The sequence below is a fragment of the Rhinolophus hipposideros genome, assembly GCF_964194185.1.
Source record: "Rhinolophus hipposideros genome assembly, chromosome: 14".
Taxonomy (NCBI): domain Eukaryota; kingdom Metazoa; phylum Chordata; class Mammalia; order Chiroptera; family Rhinolophidae; genus Rhinolophus; species Rhinolophus hipposideros.
This window is the reverse complement of record NC_138060.1, coordinates 24,731,530-24,752,445: the sequence shown is the minus strand read 5'-3', so window position 1 is coordinate 24,752,445 and position 20,916 is coordinate 24,731,530. Positions and strand designations below refer to the sequence as shown.

The 20,916-nt window shown below is 44.7% G+C and overlaps 1 protein-coding gene across 1 annotated transcript in view; it reads right to left on the bottom strand.

Moving 5' to 3' along the window:
- IRAK2 (interleukin 1 receptor associated kinase 2) overlaps positions 1-15,549 on the bottom strand; it is a 50,917-nt gene extending 35,368 nt beyond the window's left edge. The window contains exons 1-2 of the mRNA XM_081072134.1: positions 15,359-15,549; positions 6,263-6,445 (exon numbers count right to left, since the gene is read on the bottom strand). Of these exons, the coding sequence (XP_080928260.1) occupies positions 6,263-6,445; positions 15,359-15,452 (277 nt within the window). The 5' untranslated portion in view covers positions 15,453-15,549. The remainder of the gene's footprint in view (positions 1-6,262; positions 6,446-15,358) is intronic.
- Positions 15,550-20,916: the final 5,367 nt, after the last annotated feature.

Below are 20,916 nucleotides of genomic sequence, written 5' to 3'. Positions count from 1 at the left end.
TAACTAGAACCCAGGTACACTGACTCCTGACCTGGCGGGGGATCGTGGCCCAACACAGTGCCACCTCCATTGTCAAATCCCCAGGGGCCCTAGGGTCTGATTTCTACCCATGTTTTGTTATTCCCTGGTGGTTGGAAAGGGACAGATGTTGGGAAACCTTCTGACAGAGCAACACACAAGCACTGTCTGGCCCTTACAACAGCTCAGCCTCTTCAGGAGAGGAAGAATTCATTCTCTTCTTTTTCACTTTAGGCAGCAGCCAAAAATTCCCCCCTACCACTACCCAATGAAAATCCAGCTCCAGGAAGGAAATGACTTTGGATAAGATGTCAAACTAAAAGTTAGAAACTGTCAAGATTGCATAACCAAGAAGAAATTACACAAAAATTGTGCAACCACCCAGGAGAATGGTAGGCAGCAGATGGGAAAATAAACCTTGGTCACTTCCCAAATCCCTTCAGATTCTAGAAGCTTCTTGCTCTCCTATTCAGTTGACACCTGGAATCACCCAGGCCCCCATTCCACACGGCGGCCAGAATAGTGGGATATTGCCCAGGTACCAGCCCTCCAAAACCTTCCCTTCACTCCTGGTGAAAGCAAACTCGTGACCACAGCCTGTGCCACCGTGGATGGCCTGGCCCTGCCCTCTTCCCAGTCTCAGCCCACCACCTCCCACTGCCCTCTGGCTGAGGCCTCCAGGGCCTCTCTTGGGTCCTCAAACATTGCTCCTCCCACTACCATGCCTTTGCATATGCTGTCCCCCCCCCCGCCTAGAAATGGCCGCGTGGTCCCTTCCCTCAGTTGTCCCACGCATCCTTCAAATGGAGGTTCCAGTTTCACTTCCTTGGGAAAGCTTCCCCTGATGAAATCAAATGTTCCCCTCTTTCCCTCCCCTCCCTATCTTCCCACCCTACCTACACTTCTCCTTTGAGTACTCACACTGCAGTTGGTTATGAATATCTGTGTCATCATCCTATGAATATTTGTCTCCCATGCTACACTGCAAGTTCCTTGGGGTCTGGGACCTGTATTTCCATCGCTGTGTCCCCAGTACCTAGTACATAGCAGGCAAGTGATAAAGATTTCTTTCGTTCATTATCGAGTCTCTTGTCCAGCTCTGTGTACCTAACTCCCTATGGAGAGGAACAAGGGGGAGTTTCACCTCATAGGTAGGTATACCTGTGAGGTTTCTGGCCTCCATCCTCATAGTTAGAGCCATCTGATGCCCACAATGAACAGGTCAGCTCCTCGGCCTGCCTTTGGTGGCATTTACCTAGCTCCAGAGCTCAGCAGTGATTGTAGCCCAACCACCACTGGCTAGGAGCCACAGCTCTGACACTTTGGCCTCTCCCTTGATTCTTGCTCCTAACTCCCTAAGATGATGGCACATAGGCTCTAGAGCCTGGCTCAGAGGCCCCTCTTAAACCTGGTTGTCTGTAAAAGTCCCTCTTAGAATTAGGACTCTCATGTTTTAAGCCCCAGGGTGATGGTAAGCCCTAGCCCCTGGGGTCAGACTCTTCCGACGCTGAATGCTGCCCTGACTATATAAATGCTGCCCCTCATCCCCCAGACTCTCCATCATGAGTCTCCCCTGAACTGCCTAGCAATTTCACCATGGTCACTTTTTCACTAGAGCAGTGATTCCCACAGTGTGTTAGTTCCATGGGAATATCAATAAGTATCAAATGAAAAGGGGATTCCGTGGTCAAATATAAATGGAAAACACTGGCCTAGATAGGCTTCTTTGCTGCAGGACTTATCGGAATCCTGTATATGCTGGTGAACACTGTGAATCTCCAAAGGTGGCCTGATAAAGCATAAAGGATTTCCCAAGTTTAGTTATTCATGAACCCTTTGTTTGTAGGAGGGTATCTTGCTGGAACACTGTTCTGAGACATATGGTTTGGGAAATGCTACTCTAGACTATGACTTGCCCTGCAGATGCCCTATACGCACACAGTACTTTCCTCATTACATCAAGGCATCTTTCAACCAGGATACAAAGACAGCATTTCCCTTTCTCTTCTGACCAGAGATCGGAGCTTCATCCAAGACCTATCTCTTCCCTGTGAGCTCGGGTGAGCCTGGAGACGTGACAACATCCATGCAGGACTACTTCACAAATGGTCTTTGCCAGAAGTTGAGAGGTGAAAGTGGGGACGAAAAAGTAAGAAAGGGCAAGGGAATGGACATCTTTGTCTTACAGAGAGGATCATCAAGAGACATTGCTTAGAACTGATGGAAAAAGAACTAGAAAAGTAAGGATATTCATTAAAAGTTGCAAAAGCAATTGTGGAGGAACTAAAAATTGAGATGTAAATGTACTGGGAGGAAAGGGGAGGAGAGGTGTGTACAAAACAAAAGCTCTTCTAGAAAGTTAGTGGATATTTAAATTGCTAAATATAAAAATATAAGATAGTACTAATGTGGTAGAAAACATCCATTCTCCATTTTCCTACATTAAGGAAACTTCAGCTAAATATATGGTTGCCTGACTAAACACTACACTTCCTGGACTCCTTTGCAGCTAAGCATGGTCAGGTGACTAAATTCTAACCAATTTAGTGAAGTCCAGGCTGGACTGTGGAAACTGTAGTAGGAGCAGGAGCAAGCATCTCAAATAAGATGGAAGCCACATACGTGTTAAAGATAGCCAAACGATAAGACAGAAAAAGCCTAAATCCCTGACACTGAATCCATCACATTAGCCTTGGATTGCCAACACATACATTACTAATTGAAAGAAACCATCTCTTAGTTTAAGCCGCTATCACTGGCCTTTCTTGTAGCAGCCAAAACAATATAATAATTAATACAGAATTTGGTATCCAGGAGTAGAGCCCCAGGCAGCAAGTATCCAGATATTGCAGCCTGGAAGGCTAGTCACTCTTTGTATACCAAAGCAATAAGTTGATAAAACAATCACCTGTGACACTCAGAAGGCAGTCCCTGTACTAAGAACACGTGTAATTACGGGGAGAAATTGAAAATGTTCTGAATGTTGGTGTGTGTGGCTTATTTTTCAGGAAGCTTCAACAAAAGAGAGATGAACTCCAGAGGAACTAGACCACGTACAAGCAGAGTTGCAAAGGAAGACTCTCTCAGCCTGTAATTGACAATCTAAAGCGACCAAGAACCCCCATTTTAGGGTCCCTGAAGAGACAGCATTGGCAGGAGATAAGACTGTGACCCCAACTTTTCTAATCACTATTCACCTTTCCCAGTTCCACCAATGAAGGGGTTCTCTGCCAACAGAGAACCCAAAGGCAAAAGCCAAATTAAGAGTGCTTCCTGGGGCAGCCGGGTGGCTCAGGTGGTTGGAGCGCTGTGCTCATAACACCAAGCTCGCCAGTTCAATTCCCACGTGGGCCAGTGAGCTGCTCCCTCTACGACTGGATTGAGAACAATGGCTTGACCTGGAGATGAGCCGCCATGAGCAGCCAGCTGGCAGCCTACTGGCTCAGCTGATTAGGGCACAATACTCATAATACCAAGATCGCTGATTCGATTCAGAGTTGGGGGGCGGGGGGAAAAGAGGGAGTAAGGGGAAAAAGAAAAAAGAAAAAAAAAGAGTGCTTCCTGCCCATCCGATTTATTGTTTCAGGTGGCCTCAAGTGAGAGAGCAAGTAAGCACATTAAATTAGGAGAAGAGACAACGCAGGCCGAGCACACAGACCACTAAATGAAAGATCAAACATTCCAGACTTATGTCTACACTGGATCATAACTGATTAGAAGGCAAGAAACCAGAAACTTCTAGCTTTTTCATAGAATTGTATTGTATTGCCAAAGAAACCACAGGCCGGTATAACAACAGCTTGTAATTATTTGACCCGTCACCTCCTCTCAGGCCTCTAAACCCACACCAGCAGGAAATGGGCAGTGTAAGCCATGTAGCCTTCTCTCCAGTTCCCACGTCACATGAGGCCACAGAGAATAATGAATGGGGTGGGGTCGCTCCCCAGAATGCCTACATCATCCCACCCCACCCCCAAGACAGAGCCAGAAGTTAGAGAACCAGGAGTTAGAACAGTGGTTCTTAAACCTTCATCTGCATCAGAATCTTTGGAATCAGGCCCCACTCCTCGAGTTTCTGAATGAGGAAATGAGGTGAGGCCCAAGAATTTGCATTTCGGACAAGTTCCCATGTGATGTTGAGGCACAGAATCAAGGACACCCACTCTGAGAATCACTGGCTTACGGAGAACAGGGGGACGCCAGGTGGACCCTTGGCAGGACTACGCCACTAGCCACGGGACCTTTTACAATTCCTGTCAGCCAGATGTGTCAACTGCTATAGACAAGTAACTACAGCGTCATCGTGTTTCTGATTTCAAATGGGAGTTTTGATTGTGACTTCATAGTCCACCAATGAGTTTTGGGCTGTGTTGGGGGAAGGGGAGCAAGTAACTTCTCTCTGGTGGAGAGGTACTGGATCATCAGAGGCTCATACAGAAAACTACGCATCACCCACAGATCCTGGGCCTTGAGCTAAAGGAAGAAACTGACTAGGACTCCAGGCCTGTCTCCCGTGGGGAAAGGGTAAGCATGTTTTATGTGTGGGAAGACAGGTATATATGGATATTTGGGTAACCCAAAGGAGAGGATTGTAGACAGACTGCTGTCCCTCCAATATTTATTCCCTCCTCTTCTGGAGTAATAGAAACTTTAGCTGTGCATATAACCTCCTAGCTAAACATTACATTTCCCAGTCTCCCTTGCAACTAGGTGTGATCATGTGACGAGGTCCTGGCCAACAATAGCTTGTGAAGGGAAGTTAGGTGTGCAGCTTCCAGGGCACACTGTTCTTGCTGGCTGGAATATGCGTGTGGGGACATAGGGTAGCCATCTCAGGTGTGAGTCAGCACCCAGGTGTCCAAGACGGCAGAGCAATGAAAAAGAAAGGACCTGGTCCTCCATACCCTGGGCAGCTTGGACTGTCACAGAAGAGAGAAATGAATGTCTGTCTTATTTAAGTCATGTAGTCTGCCCTTAGCAACAGCAGTAAACCTGGAATGCTAATACAGGAGACTACCAAGAAAAGGCTAAAAGAATAAAAAGGGGTTGACACTGACAAGCAGATTTGCTGGAGGAAGGAATGGGTAGCTGGGTAGTAAGCCTTCTGTACTAATTTTTTCTAATTCTTCTAACATTTAATGTTTGACAAATTGAATAACAATGGTCCTCGCAATTAAGGCCAAAAAAATGTCAAGAAACAAAGACGCAACAGACCTAGCTCTTCACACAATCAGACCAGCAGCCACCCACAGTACATGATTTCAAGGTACTGGATACACACGTGGTCCTCCAATGGCTCCCACACATCACCTTTCAGTTGAAGCTCAACCTTCAGAAGGCCTCTGTTAAATACAAATAATATTACCTGGAGATTAAGTCTCTGGGGAAGCCACCTTACCTCTAGGACTTTTGGTGTGTTTGGTTGTTAAGCACTGTTTCACTCCAATCTATTCTTAAAGTGGTGAGCAGAAGTCTGGTTCTCAAAAACGGCAGCAGGCAGCTGACCAAGATCATAAACAATCTTCAACAAGTACATGCAAAATAAGGTTTAACTAAAGTGACAATTGGGAACGGAAACTGGCTTTGACAATTGGAATACAGAAACTTAAAATGCTCCCTACATGCCCCCTACATTCACTTTCACCTCCGAAAAGTAACACAGATTCATAGCATTAAAAAAAAAACAAAAAAAACACAAGATACAGAAAGGGGAAGTGTCTTGCTGAGGACTCAAAGCAATAGTACCAACACAACGAGGCTCTCAAAACAAAAGAACGGGCAGGGATTTGTTGATGTGGAAACAGGCTTTAATCTCTCCTCCTCAGATAGTTTTAATGAACAAGGGGAAGGGAAAGAGAAAGGAGGTTGGGGAAGAAAGGTAGACTCACAGCCCTGAGAGGTTGAGGCAGCTGGAACCGGAAAGCAGGGATCTGTGTAAAGTTCTAAGCAGAAGAGAGGCTGACAGGCAAAAACGTCACTGCTTCCTGGAAGCCCACGCACTGCATTCTGGATGTTCCCGTGAGAAGAGCTAAGAAGGAGGGCTCTGGATCCAAATGGCCTGGGTGTGCCCTCCACCTCCACCCATGACCAGAGGTTGTAACCTCTGTTACTAATTTCTTAGTTGGATGATAAACCCTTTTATTCAAAGTTTGTTTCAGATTAAAGAGGTGTTAAGGCCTGAGAGTGCAGCTCCTGCTGAAACACACGTGGGCGCTGGCCACGCAAGGCCGCCTTGGTTACTCACAGTTCAGGATGATCTGGGCGGCACGGTACAGCTCCAGGCGGCACAGGAGGTCCAGCAGCTGCTGCACGGTGGCCTGTCGCATGCCCCACCACCACAGCAGCTCCCGGGTGATGCTCACGCCCTGCACCCGCTCCATTGACTTGATTTTCCGCAGCTGCGTCAGGTCTGTGATCACATAGGAGGCTGGAAGGCGAGTGAGAGCATCTGCTTAGCGCTGGGAAGGCAGTCCCTCAGTGAGAGTGTCAGCTAGCCAGCCGGCTTTGTCCCTGACATCTTCCCCACCTGCCCCCTACCATCCCTGAACCTCCACTCTCAGCTGGGGTCCCCAGACAGCCCAAGTTAAAATGCTGAGTCCATTTCATACCCACGGGACCAGCACATTCGCACTTGAACATAAAGATCGACTTGGCTGCCACACAAGGCTTAGGAGAAAGACTACTGGATGAGAGCGGCAGTGGCCTTGAGCTTTAGCTGCTTCTTTGCTCCGGGTAAGTCACTTCTCCAGGGGAGCCTGTTTCCTCGACTGGAACAGTGGAGTAACAACGTTGCCTGCCTCCCCTTCTAGAATAGAAGCCCCATGTAGGCAAGGAGTTTGATGAGTTGTGTTCACTGTTAGACCCCCAGAAGAGAGAACAGTGCCTGGCAGAGAGGGCGCAGAGCCAGGACCAGGGTGAGGCAAAAGAGGTGCCCCAGGGGGAAAATTTAAGGAGGCACTCACTCTTCCGCTTATCCTGCACTTGCCGCATCTGAAGAGTAAGTGCCCCCTTAAATTTTGCCCTGAGCGTCTCATTCTCCTCACCCCTAAGTCCCAACCCTGGCAGGGAAACTCAAATGAATGAATGAATGAATGAATGAATGAATGAACCAACCCACCCACTCATGACCACCATCCTCACAGAACTGTTATAAAAATCAAGAAAGCCTGTGGATCTAAAAGCACTTTGCCAACTCTGAAGCACTATACACAATTTACAGGACGCTACCATTGGCAATACTAAAAATAAGGCATTCCTTCTCCATTTTTTATTATAAAATTAATGGTTATTCACTAAAGGAAACTTGCAAGAAAAGGAAAAATGCAAGAAGAAAAAAAGAAACAAGTTACACAGCATCCCACTACGGTACTTTCCCTTCCCAAACACACACACACACACACACACACACACACACACATGGTTCTGGATGCAGGTGTCACCAGACTGTAAGTAAGATTTTGCACCCTGCTCTTATTTATTACCATCTACCAAAAGCATTTCCGAGTTGTAACAAGCTCCTCATAAATGGCTTTTTGAATGGTCACATAGTATCCCACTGACTTTATTGAAATGAGAAAGACATTTTTTAAAAAACTAGGAATAAAATAATCACACTCCAGTTCTAGGATTTCAGAAATCACGGAGTAGGAATCTATATGAACATCAAGTTATTCATTCATTCAACAGAATATGATTCAGCACCAGGTCTGTGGCAAGCTCTAGAGACCAGAAGTAAATCAGAAGCCCATGGAGCTTTTCTGTTTGAAAAATACAAACCTAAGTGAACTGAGTGAGGAAGGGGAGGCGAGAGGAAGCCCAGGACAACAAAAAGACAGGCCTTGAATGCCAGACTGGGAGTGTGAACTGGCTCCTCAGAGCCATGGATACCACGTCAGACCTCAGAGCCCGGGGGTGGAGGGGTCGGGGACAGACAGGGACACGATCATGTTGCACAATCCCCTCTCCTCTGAAGGAATGGGGGAGGTTGTGACAGCTTCCTGAAGAGAGAAAGCCTCTAGGAGAAGTGCCCTGTGAGGATGGAAAGTTCCTTGAGTTGCAACGTTAGTCACTGGAAACCCCAGGCCAGACTCCAGGTCAGTGGAAAGTGATGCCAGCAGGTCAGGGCCTGCTTCCAGCAGCAGAGAGAAAAGAGTGGAGTGAAGCTGTCGACTGCACCTCCCACCCTCGAAGGCAGCATGATGCCAAGGGCTGCCCCCGGTGCCCCACGGCTGTGGGAACTCAGCCACAGCCCTCAGCCTCTGTGGGTTGCACTTCCTCACAGGCAACACAGGAGAAATAGGAATTAAACTCCAAGGTGCCTTGTAATTTGGACATCTGGCTCTGAAAGTGACATATGTTAAGGTACTGACCTTGCAGCATTTAACTAGACCTTTAAAACAAGGTCAAAACAAGATAGAGGTCCCGGGGCCATTAGGCTCTGCCAAGGGCCCTCCTACGTCCACAGCTCTTTTCTCCACACACACACGTAATACCTGCTCATTACAGAACACTGGGAAAACAGAAGAAAATCAAAGTCCCTATGACATTCCACTTGGAAGACCTCAAGAAAGCACTGGTTATACTTTTGTTTCTAATCTTCCAGACTTTCCTATAGATAGAAAAATGTGTGCTTATGTCAGTAGGACAGGCCCAGATGGTCCAGGTGCTGACTTTGGATTCAGAGGCTTGGGTTCAAATCCTACCTCTACTATTTACCTGCTATGTGCTTGGGGAAGGCCCTTCACCTCTCCCTATGCCTCAGTTTCCTCATCTGCAAACGAGGATAATACCAGCACCTGTCTTGGAGGTCGTTGTGAAGATTAGATTAGTTATGGCTATACATGCACTTGGAATAGTGCTCTCAGCACAGAGTAAATGTGATGTGGCTGTCAGCATAATTGTTAAACCACCTACACTTTATGAAAAAGCTGTTTTTATCCCCGCTGGTTAACACCATGTGGAGACCATCCCTCCAGGTCTGAATTCCTGAATCCTGCAGGAGTTCACCTGATGCAGTAGAAAAGTTTGCCCATCTTCAAAGTCCTCTGGAGCAGACCGGGCACAGCCTCCTGAAATGACCCACCCTAGGGTCAAATGCCCCTTGTCTGGACTAACCAGACTCCTCCCAGGTTGAGGGAAGGGGAAAACGCTAAGGACCTTCCCCACTATCATGTCCCCTAAGCCTCTCAGCAACTCATCCCCATTTTACAGATGAGGAAACCAAAGGCTCAGAGAGAGGTAGTCACTTGACTGAAGTCACACAATTGGGCAGGGACAAAGAAGGGCTGTGTACAAAGGCTGTCTCATGCATGAGTAAGCAAGATGAGGAGCAGTTCAACAAAGGAACCTCTATCCCTGGGTCCCTCAAAATTCACCTGGGGTGGGGGGTGAAGCTGCAAGAAGCCAGTTTTCTCCCCAAGGGCAAACATGATACAGCTGCAATCATAGAGAAATGAACAGGAGGCAGCCACGTCATCTGCCAAGAAATCCAAGAACTGTCAAATCCAAAGAGCACACATAATTGTGGCTATGTGATTTTCTGAGTCACTTTAAGGATTTTCTCACCCCCCTGCCCACTCTCAGGACCACAATCAGCCCCAATGGACTATCTTTTCTACACTGACTTGCAGAAGCCAAGACTCTTTGGACTGAAAGGACAATTGCAATCACTGGTTCTGCTGCAGAGGAAACAGAGAATGCTGTGACAGGGCGAGGACAGGCTAACTGGCAGGCATGGCAGGCTCGGCAGGCTCCCCACCCCGTGACTCCTGACCCAACATGGAGAGCTGCTGACCTCAGTCCCAAAGCCATCTCTGTGGGGTAAGAAATGGTCATACACCATGTTCTCACCATTCCTACATCCTTCAGCTCCTCATTCATTCATGTGGTCACTGATATCTGCCCACAGCCAGGTGCTGTCTTAGGCTCTGGGAATAGAAGAGTGAACTAGATGGGTGAGGTACCTGCCTTCATGGTGCTTACATTCTATGAGGAGAGACAGTCAGAAACACACAAGGAACAAGGTAATGCCAAAGTTTTTCAGAGGAATGAAGGAAATAAAACTGGGTGATGGGATAGAGAATAATAGGGCAGGGTGGTCCTCTCAAACAAGGTGACATATGAACAGACATCGGAAGGACTGTGTCCCCCCCAAAGATGTCAGTGTCCTAAATCCCCAAACCTGTGAATGTGGCACCTGCAAAGAGACTTTGCAGGTGGGATTAAGTTAAGGATTTGAGATGAGATTATCCTGGATTATCTGAGTAGGCCCAATATAATCACAAGGGACCTTGTACGAGGGAGGCAAGAGTGCCAGATTCAGAGAAGATATGACTGATAGAAGCAGAAGTCAGAGAGAGATCTCAAGATGCTACACTATTGGCTTTGAAGATGAAGGGTGGGGCCACGAGCCATGGGATGCAGGCAGCCTCTAGAAGCTAGTAAAAGCAAGGAAATGGTTCTGCCCTAGCCCCCCTTGAAGGAATGCAACCCTGCCAGCACCTTGATTTTAGGACTTCTAACCCCCAGAATTGTAACATAATAAATCTGTGCTGTTTTTAAGCCATTACATGTACAGTAATTTGTTACAGTAGCAAGAAGAAACTAATACAGACTAGAAAGCCAGCCATGGGAAACACAGGGGGCAGAATGTCCCAGGCAGAGGGAACAGCAAGTGCAATGGCCCTGAGTCTGGACCAAGGAGGCCAGTGTGTTTGGAGCAAAGGGATGTGAACGGAGAGGAGGTGGGAGCCAGTGGGGTCAGATTGTATCAGACCAGGCCGGCCTGGTGAGGAGTTTGGGTTATATCCTCAATCACAGTGTGAAGCCTCTGAGAATTCTGAGCAATTCTGGTGTCTCCAGGACCTAAAAAGTCAGAGGTATTACCCAAAGAGGGTTTACAAAGGGACAATATGCACAATAAAAGATGCTCAACATCATTAGTCATTAAGGAAATGCAAATCAAAACCACAATGAGCTTTTCATGAAGATGGCGAGAAGGAAGCCCCTGACTCTGCCAAAGCCAAAGACAAAACAAACAAAGCCTTTGAAGACAAAGAAAACAGTGTGGAAAGGCATGCATAGCCACATAAAAAAGATCTGCACGTCACCCACATTCCGAACGCCCAAGACACTGCGGCACCGAAGGCAGCCCAAGGATTCTCGGAAGAGCGCGCCCAGGAGAAACAAGCTTGACTACTACGCCATCATCACAGCCCCCTAACTTCCGAGTCAGCCATGAAGAAGACAGAAGACAACAGTACACTGTGCTCATTGTGGGTGTCAAGGCCAACAGCACCAGATCAAACAGGCTGTGAAGAGGCTCTAGGACATTGACACAGCCAAGGTCAACGCCCTGACCAGGCCTGATGGAGAGAAGAAGACATGCATGTGTTCGATTGGCTCCTGACTATGATGCTTTGGATGTTGTCAACAAAATTGGGATCATCTAAACTGAGTCCAGCTGGCTGATTCTAAACATAAAACTTTTTCACTGTTTAAAAAAAGAAATGAGCCGCAGTGCAGCCTCTAGCTCACCAAGCTCCAGCAGAAATTTAAGGAGAGTAAGTAAGGAGGTCTCTAGACCACGGCTCATATAAAGCAGACTGCCGGCAAATCCATCCGTGGGAAGGCACCTAGGAAACAACAGGCTTCAAAAGCCGCTCACGAGAGTGCGCCCTCTACTGGAGGGGTGAAGAAACCTCATCGTGACAGGCCTGGTACCAGTGGCGTTCTGTGAAACTAGACGTTATCAGAAATCCACTGAACTTCTGATTTGCAAACTTCCCTTCTAACATCTGGTAAGAGAAATTGCTCAGGATTTCAAAACAGATCTGCGCTTCCAGAGTGCAGCTATAGAGGTACTTTGCAAGAGGCAAGTGAGGCATATCTGGTTGGACTTTTTGAAGACGCCAAACTACAAGTGTGTGCCACCCATGCCAAACGTTTAACAATTAGGCCAAAAGACAACCAGCTAGGACATACATACGCGAAGAACATGCTTAAGAACACTATAATCAAATATATGGTGATGGAAGGAGAACTGGCTCTGGGTGGTGCACACACAATGGGATTTATAGATGATGTAATACAGAATTGTACACCTGAAATGTATGTAATTTCACTAACAATTGTCACCCCAATAATTTTTTTAAAAAATGAAGAAAAAAAAAGAATCCACTATAATGGGAAACATCTCATTCTTAAAAAAAAAATTTTTTTCTCTTCTTCCTGTTGTTGGTAGTTCTGAATGTTAGATATTTTTTTCCCATAGTGTTAAAACATACCTAAGTATATGATTGCAAGTGGAAAAATAGGGGACAGAAATCCGGAATTGGCAGTTTTTCCATTTTCAGTTGTGTGTGAATTTTTAATATAATTGCAGGGACATAAAGCATTAATGCAAGTCAAAATGTTTCAGTGAACAAGTTTCAGCAGTTCAACTTTATAACAATTAAAAGTAAACCTGTTAAATTTTTCTGAATAATGCAAGCATTTGGATTTTTTTAAAAACAAGTAAATTTCTTATTGATGGCAACTAAATGGTGTTTGTAGCATTTTTATCATATAGTAGATTCCATCCATTCAGTATACTTTTTTGAATTGTCCTACATTCAAGTATCTGTTTTTAATGTTGTCTGTTTTCTGTGCTGTTCTTGTAAGTTTGCTATTAAAATAAATTCAACTATTTTAAAAAACCACAATGAGATACCAGATCACAACTGCTCCGATGGCTAGAATAAAAAAGACAGACAATAACAAGTGTTGGTGAGGATGTAGAGAAACTAGAAACTAGAACCCTCATGTAGGAATAGAAAACGGCACAGCCACTTTGGAAAACAGTACAGCAGTTCCCTCCAAATGTTAACCATAGAGTAACTATATGACTCAGTAATTCCACTCCTCTAGGTATCGACCCAAGGGAAATGAAAACATGTCCAACACAAAAACTTGTAGATGAATGTGCACAGGAGCATTATTCATAACAGCCAAAAATTTGGAAAGAACCTAAACGTCCATCAGCTGATCACTGGGTAAATAAAATGCAGTACATCCGTACCATGGAAAATTATTCAGTAATAAAAATTAAGCACTGATCATGCTACCTCATGATGAATCTTGAAAACATGGTACATGAAAGAAGTCCGTCACAAAGGACCACATATTGTATGATTGCATTTATATAAAATGTCCACATTAGGAATGCCTAAAGCAGGGGGAAATGGGAGGTATGCGTGGGAGTGTGGGGGTGATGGTTAAGGGGTACAGGGTTTCTTTTGGGGGTAATTACAATGTTCTAAGGTTGATTATAAAGATGAATGTACAACTCTGCATATACTAAATGCCACTGAATTGTAGAGTTTGAATAGGTGAATTGTACAGTATGTGAATTATATCTCAATAAAGCCGTTTTTTAAAAAAAGTCATAAGTGTGCCTTCTAAATTAACATCTTAGGAACCGAAGTTCTTCTGGCATTTACAATTGAGGCCAACATGAAAAAAAGAGACATGGGTCTCTTACACAGAGTTTGTCCACTGTCTAGGAAACATTCAAAGTAGTTAAATCATCCAAGCAAAGGGATACAGTGCAATCTAGAAAATCAAGTAGCAACAGGCCCTCTCAGAGGTGCTCTGACATACTACCAGTGACAGCCGCTAAGGAGAGGAGCAGGGAGACTGAGGACGAGGACCAGGAAAGGTATTTACCTTCCTCTATCATAGGTATATTATTTACATCGTTTATCCTAGTGCACGTGTTACTTTTACCACTAAAAATAGTTAATAAAAATACACACTGAAAATAAATCCATGTTGCTAAAGAATATTACTTGGCAAGGAAAAATAATTGTGATATGTTTAAGTGAAAAAAGCAGACTATTAGAATGTACAAAAATGATACGGTTATTGAAAAATCTATACACATAAATAAAAATGTTTAGGAAAAAATGGCTAGAAGGTATAAAACACCTAGCACTCTGCTGGCACATGGCAAGAAGCCAATAAATATTAGCTACTGTTGTTTTTATTATTATTGACATCCAAATATTAAAAATGGCTATCCCTGAGTGGTGGGATTTGAGCTGTCTTTGTTTATTTCCCACAGTATTTTGCAGTCAGCTTTTATTATTTTTGTTACTGGTTTCAAACAGGGTTTCTGAATTGCAGAACTACTGACACTTGGGCTGGGTAATTCTTTACAGAAGGGGCTGTCCTGCGCATTGTAGGAAGTTTAGCAACATTCCTGGCCTCTATCCGTTGCATCCCCCAAGCTGTGACAACCAAAAATGTCTCCAGACACTGCAAATGTTCCCTAGGGAGCAATATCGCCCCTGGTTGAGAACCACTAAGTTAAAATACATATTATTTGCTCAAAGTGGATGGATAACACATAAGTGTTCATTTTATTATTGTTCTCTCAACTGTACATATATATCACACACTCTTGTATAAGTGGTATATGCCATAATTTAAATTTTAAAGAAAAGATAGATAGTATTTTAAAAATGGGGCATGAGTTACACTGACTTAAAACATAAAACTAAAAATGATCGTTAACACTTCCTTATTACTTACAAGAATCTCTCACACTTAGGTATTGGGTGCTTTTTGTACAATTTTCATTCCTCGCAACAACCTCCAGTTTACAGATTAAGAAACTGAGGCTCAGAGAGGTTAAGTAGCTCGCCCCAAATCACCAGCTGGGCGGACCTGCGAGGCAGACCTCTGCTTGGGAACCTGAGGACCACTGGCGCCGCGGCGCAGACTCCCCCTAGATGCCATACCCTCCCAGCCAACCATCAGGCTCAAACAAACAAAACACACCAAAGAATTACAATACAATGTCTTGGTTCAAGGCGCTGGTTTCTAATCCCACTTTTCTTCTTAGCAAGGCCATGCCCCAAAGCAAGTGACTCCACCTCTCTAAATCCGCTTCTTCCTCTGTCAAATGAGGTTAATGAAATATGCACTTTAGAGGCCGTGGGGACTAAATGAGATCATCTGGGACAAGTGCTTACATCAGAGCCCGGCGCACAGCAGCGCACTGATAGCTTCCGGTAACTGCTGATAGCAATTATAAGCTTTACCGTAAACAGCAAAGTGGAGATGATCATTACTTAGTGACAGACTGAGTGACAACAGCGATCTTCAAAGATCTCACAATGCCTTCCAGATGATCGCACTGAAGTCCAGCGAGGGGGACAGTGGCCCGCCTGTGGTCACGCAGCGCAGCCCGGGTCCACGTGGTAGCACGCAGAGCCCCTCGGATCACCACCCACTTAAACAGAGACGAGAAGGGGGCTCGGAGGACGGTCCCGGGAGGGGTCACTTGGGGTCCACTCACCAAAATGCATCCAGTCCCATTCGCTGAGCGTGTCCATGTTGCGGCACAAGTCGTCCAGCACCCAGGAGGGCAGCTGGTAGATGTAGCAGGACATGACGGAACGGCGAGGGCCGGCGGAGAGGTACTCGGGCGACTGAGCCAGCGGCGGCGGGACCCGACTTCTCTACCCGGGAGCGGACCCCTCCCACCCTGCCCCGCCTCCAGGGAAGTGGGCGGGTTGGCGCTGAGCACCACTGCCCCCCAGTGGCCATGTGCGGCGCGACGCCACCTGGCCCGCTGGACTTGAGCCGCTGCGAAACCAAAAGGGTCAGAGCAGGGAGGGGAAATGGAGGCCCAGAGGGGAGAACGACTACGTTTAAGGCCACACGAGAATTCCGTGGCAGTCCCAGGATGCCTTCTGACTTTACTTCCAGTGCTTTTGGCGCTCCGCCACATATAATTCTTTCAACAAGTATTCTATTTATTATCTACTCTACGCCAGTCACTGTTCTAGATATTGGACATACGTAAGTGGAGAAAACCTTTTATAAGTCCTTCCTTTCATGGGACTTTCAATCGAGATGGAGGTGGTGGGAGGAAACTAAGAATAACTATTAATAATATAAAACCTGAATAAGTAAGTTACATTGTATGTTAAAAGGTAATAATAAGTGCTATTGCCAAAAAAATAAAAAGGAAAGTTAGTTAAGAGGAATTAGGAATTCAGAGCCAGGAGGGGGAGGACTAGTCAAGATAGACTTTATCATAATAATGGCTGATGTTTATTGAGCAGTTGCTATGTGCCAGGCACTGCTCTGGGATCTGGGGATACCCTTGAACAAAATCCCGGCCCTGGAGGGATACAGACAATAAGCAATAAAAATGCTAACTAAATAATTTAGCATTATAGAAGATGATAGGTAACATCAGAGAATAAAAGTAGAGTATGATGAAAGAGAGTGGGGGGTGGCTAACTGCATATTCATTATTTTAGGTGATAAATATTACTAGCGGAAAGCAGAATATGGTAAGAGGGACTGGGGGGGCAAATTGAATTATTAAATAGGGTGGGAGGAGACCTTATAATGGCTAGTATTTATTGAACAAACTTCACCTGGGTTATTTCACTTATTCCTCACAATGACCCCATACGGTAGTTGTGGTTATTACCCCCATTCTACGGAGGAGGAAACTGAAGCACGTAGAGGTTAAATAACTTGCTTAAACTCATACAGGTACAAAGTGGCTGAGCTAAGATTTGAACTCTAGCAGTTGACCACTGGCATCAAACTGCCTCTTTATTATAATAACTACCATTTATTTACACCTACAGCGTGCTTTGCATAAAGCATTTTATGTAATTCTCATAAGCCTATGCTATAGATATTAGTATCCCATTTTTACACAGAAGGAGGTTAGGCAACATCATCGAGACCAGATAAGCAACTAGAGTACCACTTAGTGACTGTAAACATCAGATATGGAATATGGATGCTGAAGAAGGAAACTGAAATAAAAGTGAGAAATCCTGGGGCCAAGTCCCAGTTCTGCCAAAAACAGGCTTTGTGACCCTGAAAAACCCATTTCACTTCCAAGCCTTGCTTTACACATCTGTAAAATGGGACTAATCATTCCCACTGCTTAGAGTTGTGAGAAAGGAAATGGATGAAATCGATTTATACAGCACATATAGAACAGCTACTCCATGGTCTTTCTTGCACAGAGAATGTACTTGAAAAATAGCAACTGCCGTTGATAATATTGAAAAGTGCACGAGGGAGAGTGCTCCACTGCTGGTGAGGTACATCCTCCAGTACATAGATAGTTTCCCCTTAAGTTAAGGACATCAAACTCGTTTAAAAAAGAAAAGAGCACCCATTGGCCTTAGAATCCTATCAGGCTATGAGTCCAAATTCAGCTCTATATGTCTGGCTCTTTATTCTTGAGCAAGATAAATTTGTATTACATTTTTTTGTAATGCAGGTATCCTTTTGAAGGATTGCTGTGAAGCTTGAACTGACCCCAAAATCCTTGGGATAAACTGTAAAGTACTGAGCCCAGTAAAGGATTGCTTTTATGCGAGGCCAGGTCCTTAATGTTGGAAGTGGAGCATGTTTCAGTGTTCTGAGATTTCTTTTCAGGGGAAGTCCCATGTTTCAGCAGTGGTTGAAGTTGGAATTTTAGGTGGAGAAGCTCCAGGGACGGTCTGAGTGGGAAAGTCCCTACATCCAGGGCAAAGAAGAATAAGGGCCCTCTTCTTTTCCTCTTTTTCTCTATTTGCAAAGTGCTCCACCTGCTTCTCCCTCTTTTCTGCAAGCACAGAGCATGTGTCTAGCACTCCTCTCTTAGTGCCATTCGGCCTCTTCTGCTTGATGAGGCTTTAAGACAACAGGTTTGTGTTCAACATAGGCCAGTCAGAGACAGACAAGCCCTGGCAGCTTCTCACTCTGCTACCTCCTTGGGCTCTTGGCAAGTTTCCTTCTCTCCCTACCTCAAGACTGGGGATATGAGTCCTAGGATTTTCTCCTCCAGACAGGCTTGAATAGTTCAGGGGCCCATCTTCATCCCCATCCTTTAGGATAACTTCTTCAAAGTAAGGTCTTTGCTATTACTAATTAATAGAGTTGCCACTCACTACCAAGTACCAGACATTTAGCATACATCACCTGGGACCCTCACAACACAACTACTTTACAAGGTAAGTTTATCATTCCCATTCTACAGATGAGGAAACTGAGGCTCAAATCAATTATAACCTGGTCAAGCCAAATTGGTCAAATGACAGGATGCACCCCACATCTGACTCCAAAGGAAGTGCTCTTTCTGCTCTATTATGCTGCTTCACAATAAAAATTTTCCTACAATCCTGCACAGTTTATGTCTTCTCCTAATTAGCTATTTCCAAGGCCAACACCCTCCCTAACAAGATCAGTTACAAACAGTTATTGAGACTGAATGTAATTAGTTACATAATTAATTCCCTTGAAATGACGATCAGTGGTTTGCCATCCCCACTGCCATTAGAAATGTCTGGGGAGATTTAAAACACTGTACACGCCCAGCCCTACCTGCAAAGATCCAGACTCACTTGTCCTTGCGTGGGGTTCAGACACTGGCATTTTAAATAGCTTCCAAGGGGAGCATTTGAGATCTTTATCCCTGGCATATGTCCTAAGTTTGACTCAAATAAACTTATAAAAATTTAAAAAACAAAACAAAAAAGCTTCCAGGTAATTATAATTATGTCCAGAGTTGAGAACCAGTATTACATCAGGAAGTTGGGGTGTGAAGAAAGAGTAATGAAGAGGAAATAATAATAAAGCTTCTCTATAGACTTTGCACATGTTTTTTCTTGTCTAATAAAAATACCTTGATTGGTTTTTCTGATAGTGCATGATCATTGTCCAAAAAAAGAGAAGGAGTGAATTTAGGGAAAAAAACCCACCCTAGTCTTTCCTTCTCCTGTGTAGGAAAGAACCCAGTTCTCCCTTCTGTGTATTTCTCCTGTTGGAGGGGGGTAAGGATTCCTGCCAGTCTACCCTTCTTTACTTCTTATGGACTAGTAATAAAATAATAAAATTGACATAAGACTACATTAACAAAAGAAAAATCAATTTAATATGTGCACACAAGAAAATCACATTATGATTCTCAGTTCATAAAATGAAGTTTAAAGAAATGATAGAACTGGGTACTTTTCATATTATTTAGACAGTGAAACAATAAATGTGAGAAATTGACAGAATAAAAAAAGTTAGTGTTCATTAGAAAGGAATCTAACAAGGTCTGGGTACTCATTAATGAGGAATTTAAACAAAGTAGTAAGTTAAAAAAAAAAAAGAGGCAGTAAGATTTGATTATACAGACTTTTAGACTCTAAGTTAATCCTAGCGACAGGGACATCTTCCAGTTGTGGTGAGGACACTTTCACAGGGGACATTTATTTCTTGTGTTCAAGAAGATAAGGGAGGTTCCAAGTGCCCTTCTGACACGGGCTGCTGGTCAGGCTGTTGGTCGAGTAACTTGAATTCAAAGTAATCAATATGCCATTGTGGAATATTTTGGGGCAGCCTGTCTTGGGCCCCCGGCTCTCCTTTACTTTTACACAGAACACTTTACTTATGACACTTCGGGTTACCAAACATGTGAGTTTTTCCCACACACACACACCATTCTCTGACACCAGCTGGGTATCCTACAATTTAACTCAATTCTGACACTGTCCACCTAGCGTTAGATCACACAGGTTAAAAGATTCCCCGTAAGATTGTTCCCATCCCACTTTAGGCTCCAATCGCAAGTAGTAGGTTCCTCAGGTTACCCACAATTTCTGTCCCACTTGGCTACAAATCGGAGGTTCCCACGACCTCCTCCTCAGGTTTAGTTAATTTGCTAAGACTCCCTCACAGATCTCAGGGAAACACGTTTACCAGTTTTTAAAAGGATATGATAAAGTATGGAGATAAACAGCCAGATGAAGACATACATAGAGCAAGGTCTGGGATGGTCCCCAGCACACTTTGGACGTGGGGTGTGTCACCCTCGTGGTGTGGATGTGTTCACCCACCTGGAAGCTCTCTGAACCCTGTGCTATTGGGGTTTTTAGGGAAGCTTCCTCGCGTAGGCATAATCAATTATTAATCCATAGCAGGCGTGTCCCCTCTCTGGACAAGTAGGAGTGGGGTGGAACTGAAAATTCCAAGCTTCCAATCTTGGCTTGGTCTTTTCAATGACCAGCCCCCATCCAGGAGCCACCCAGTCCCCTCACTGGAACGAAAGATGCTTGTGGTGCTCTCATCACTTAGGAATTTGCAAGAGTTTTAGAAGTCCTGTGCCAGCAACCAGGGGCGGAGACCAATACTCTATATTCTATTATCTCAGAGAGAGGGAGCCGGACAGAGAGGAAGAGGGAGGGAGGGAAGGAGGGAGGGAGAGAGAGAATGACAATGAACAGCTTCCCATAGTCTCATCCTCTGGGTCTTCCAGTAGTCTTAGCTCTCTTTACATCTGTGGGGCCAGCCTGTTCTCTAGGACTCTTTTAACTTCACCCAACTGGAACAAAACAATCTTTTGTGTTTTCTACCCAAAGACTAGGGAGAGAACATATTGTTGTTATTCGTTTGTATGTTAAGCTGTATGTAATGCTCTGAGGTTTCATGTTCCAAATTCTGAAACAAGTTTTGTGGGTTTTTCTCTCTGTTATATACCCAGTGCTATTGCCCAATCCTCTTGATTACCATCACAAACATATCTAACTTTCCTGTGTTCTGCCAATGGATTGCTGGGTATATGTGGTGAAAAGAGGGAGCCCCCAGGAAAATATTTTGTTGGGGCAAGGAGTTTAGATGTTCCAACAGAAAAGGGAATTACTGAAGGGGTACCAGGCAGCCCCATGACTAGCAGAGCGGGACTAAGGTGCCAAGAATGCTAAGACACAGATATCTGGCATGAAAATATCTGAAAAGCTCACATTGGTGTTCCCGTCAAAAGTACAAAACACTGATACCTATTTCATGTCCTTAGTGCATTGATTTCTAGCCCAGAGTCCTCTCCTTTTACCTACCACCTTCTCAACATAA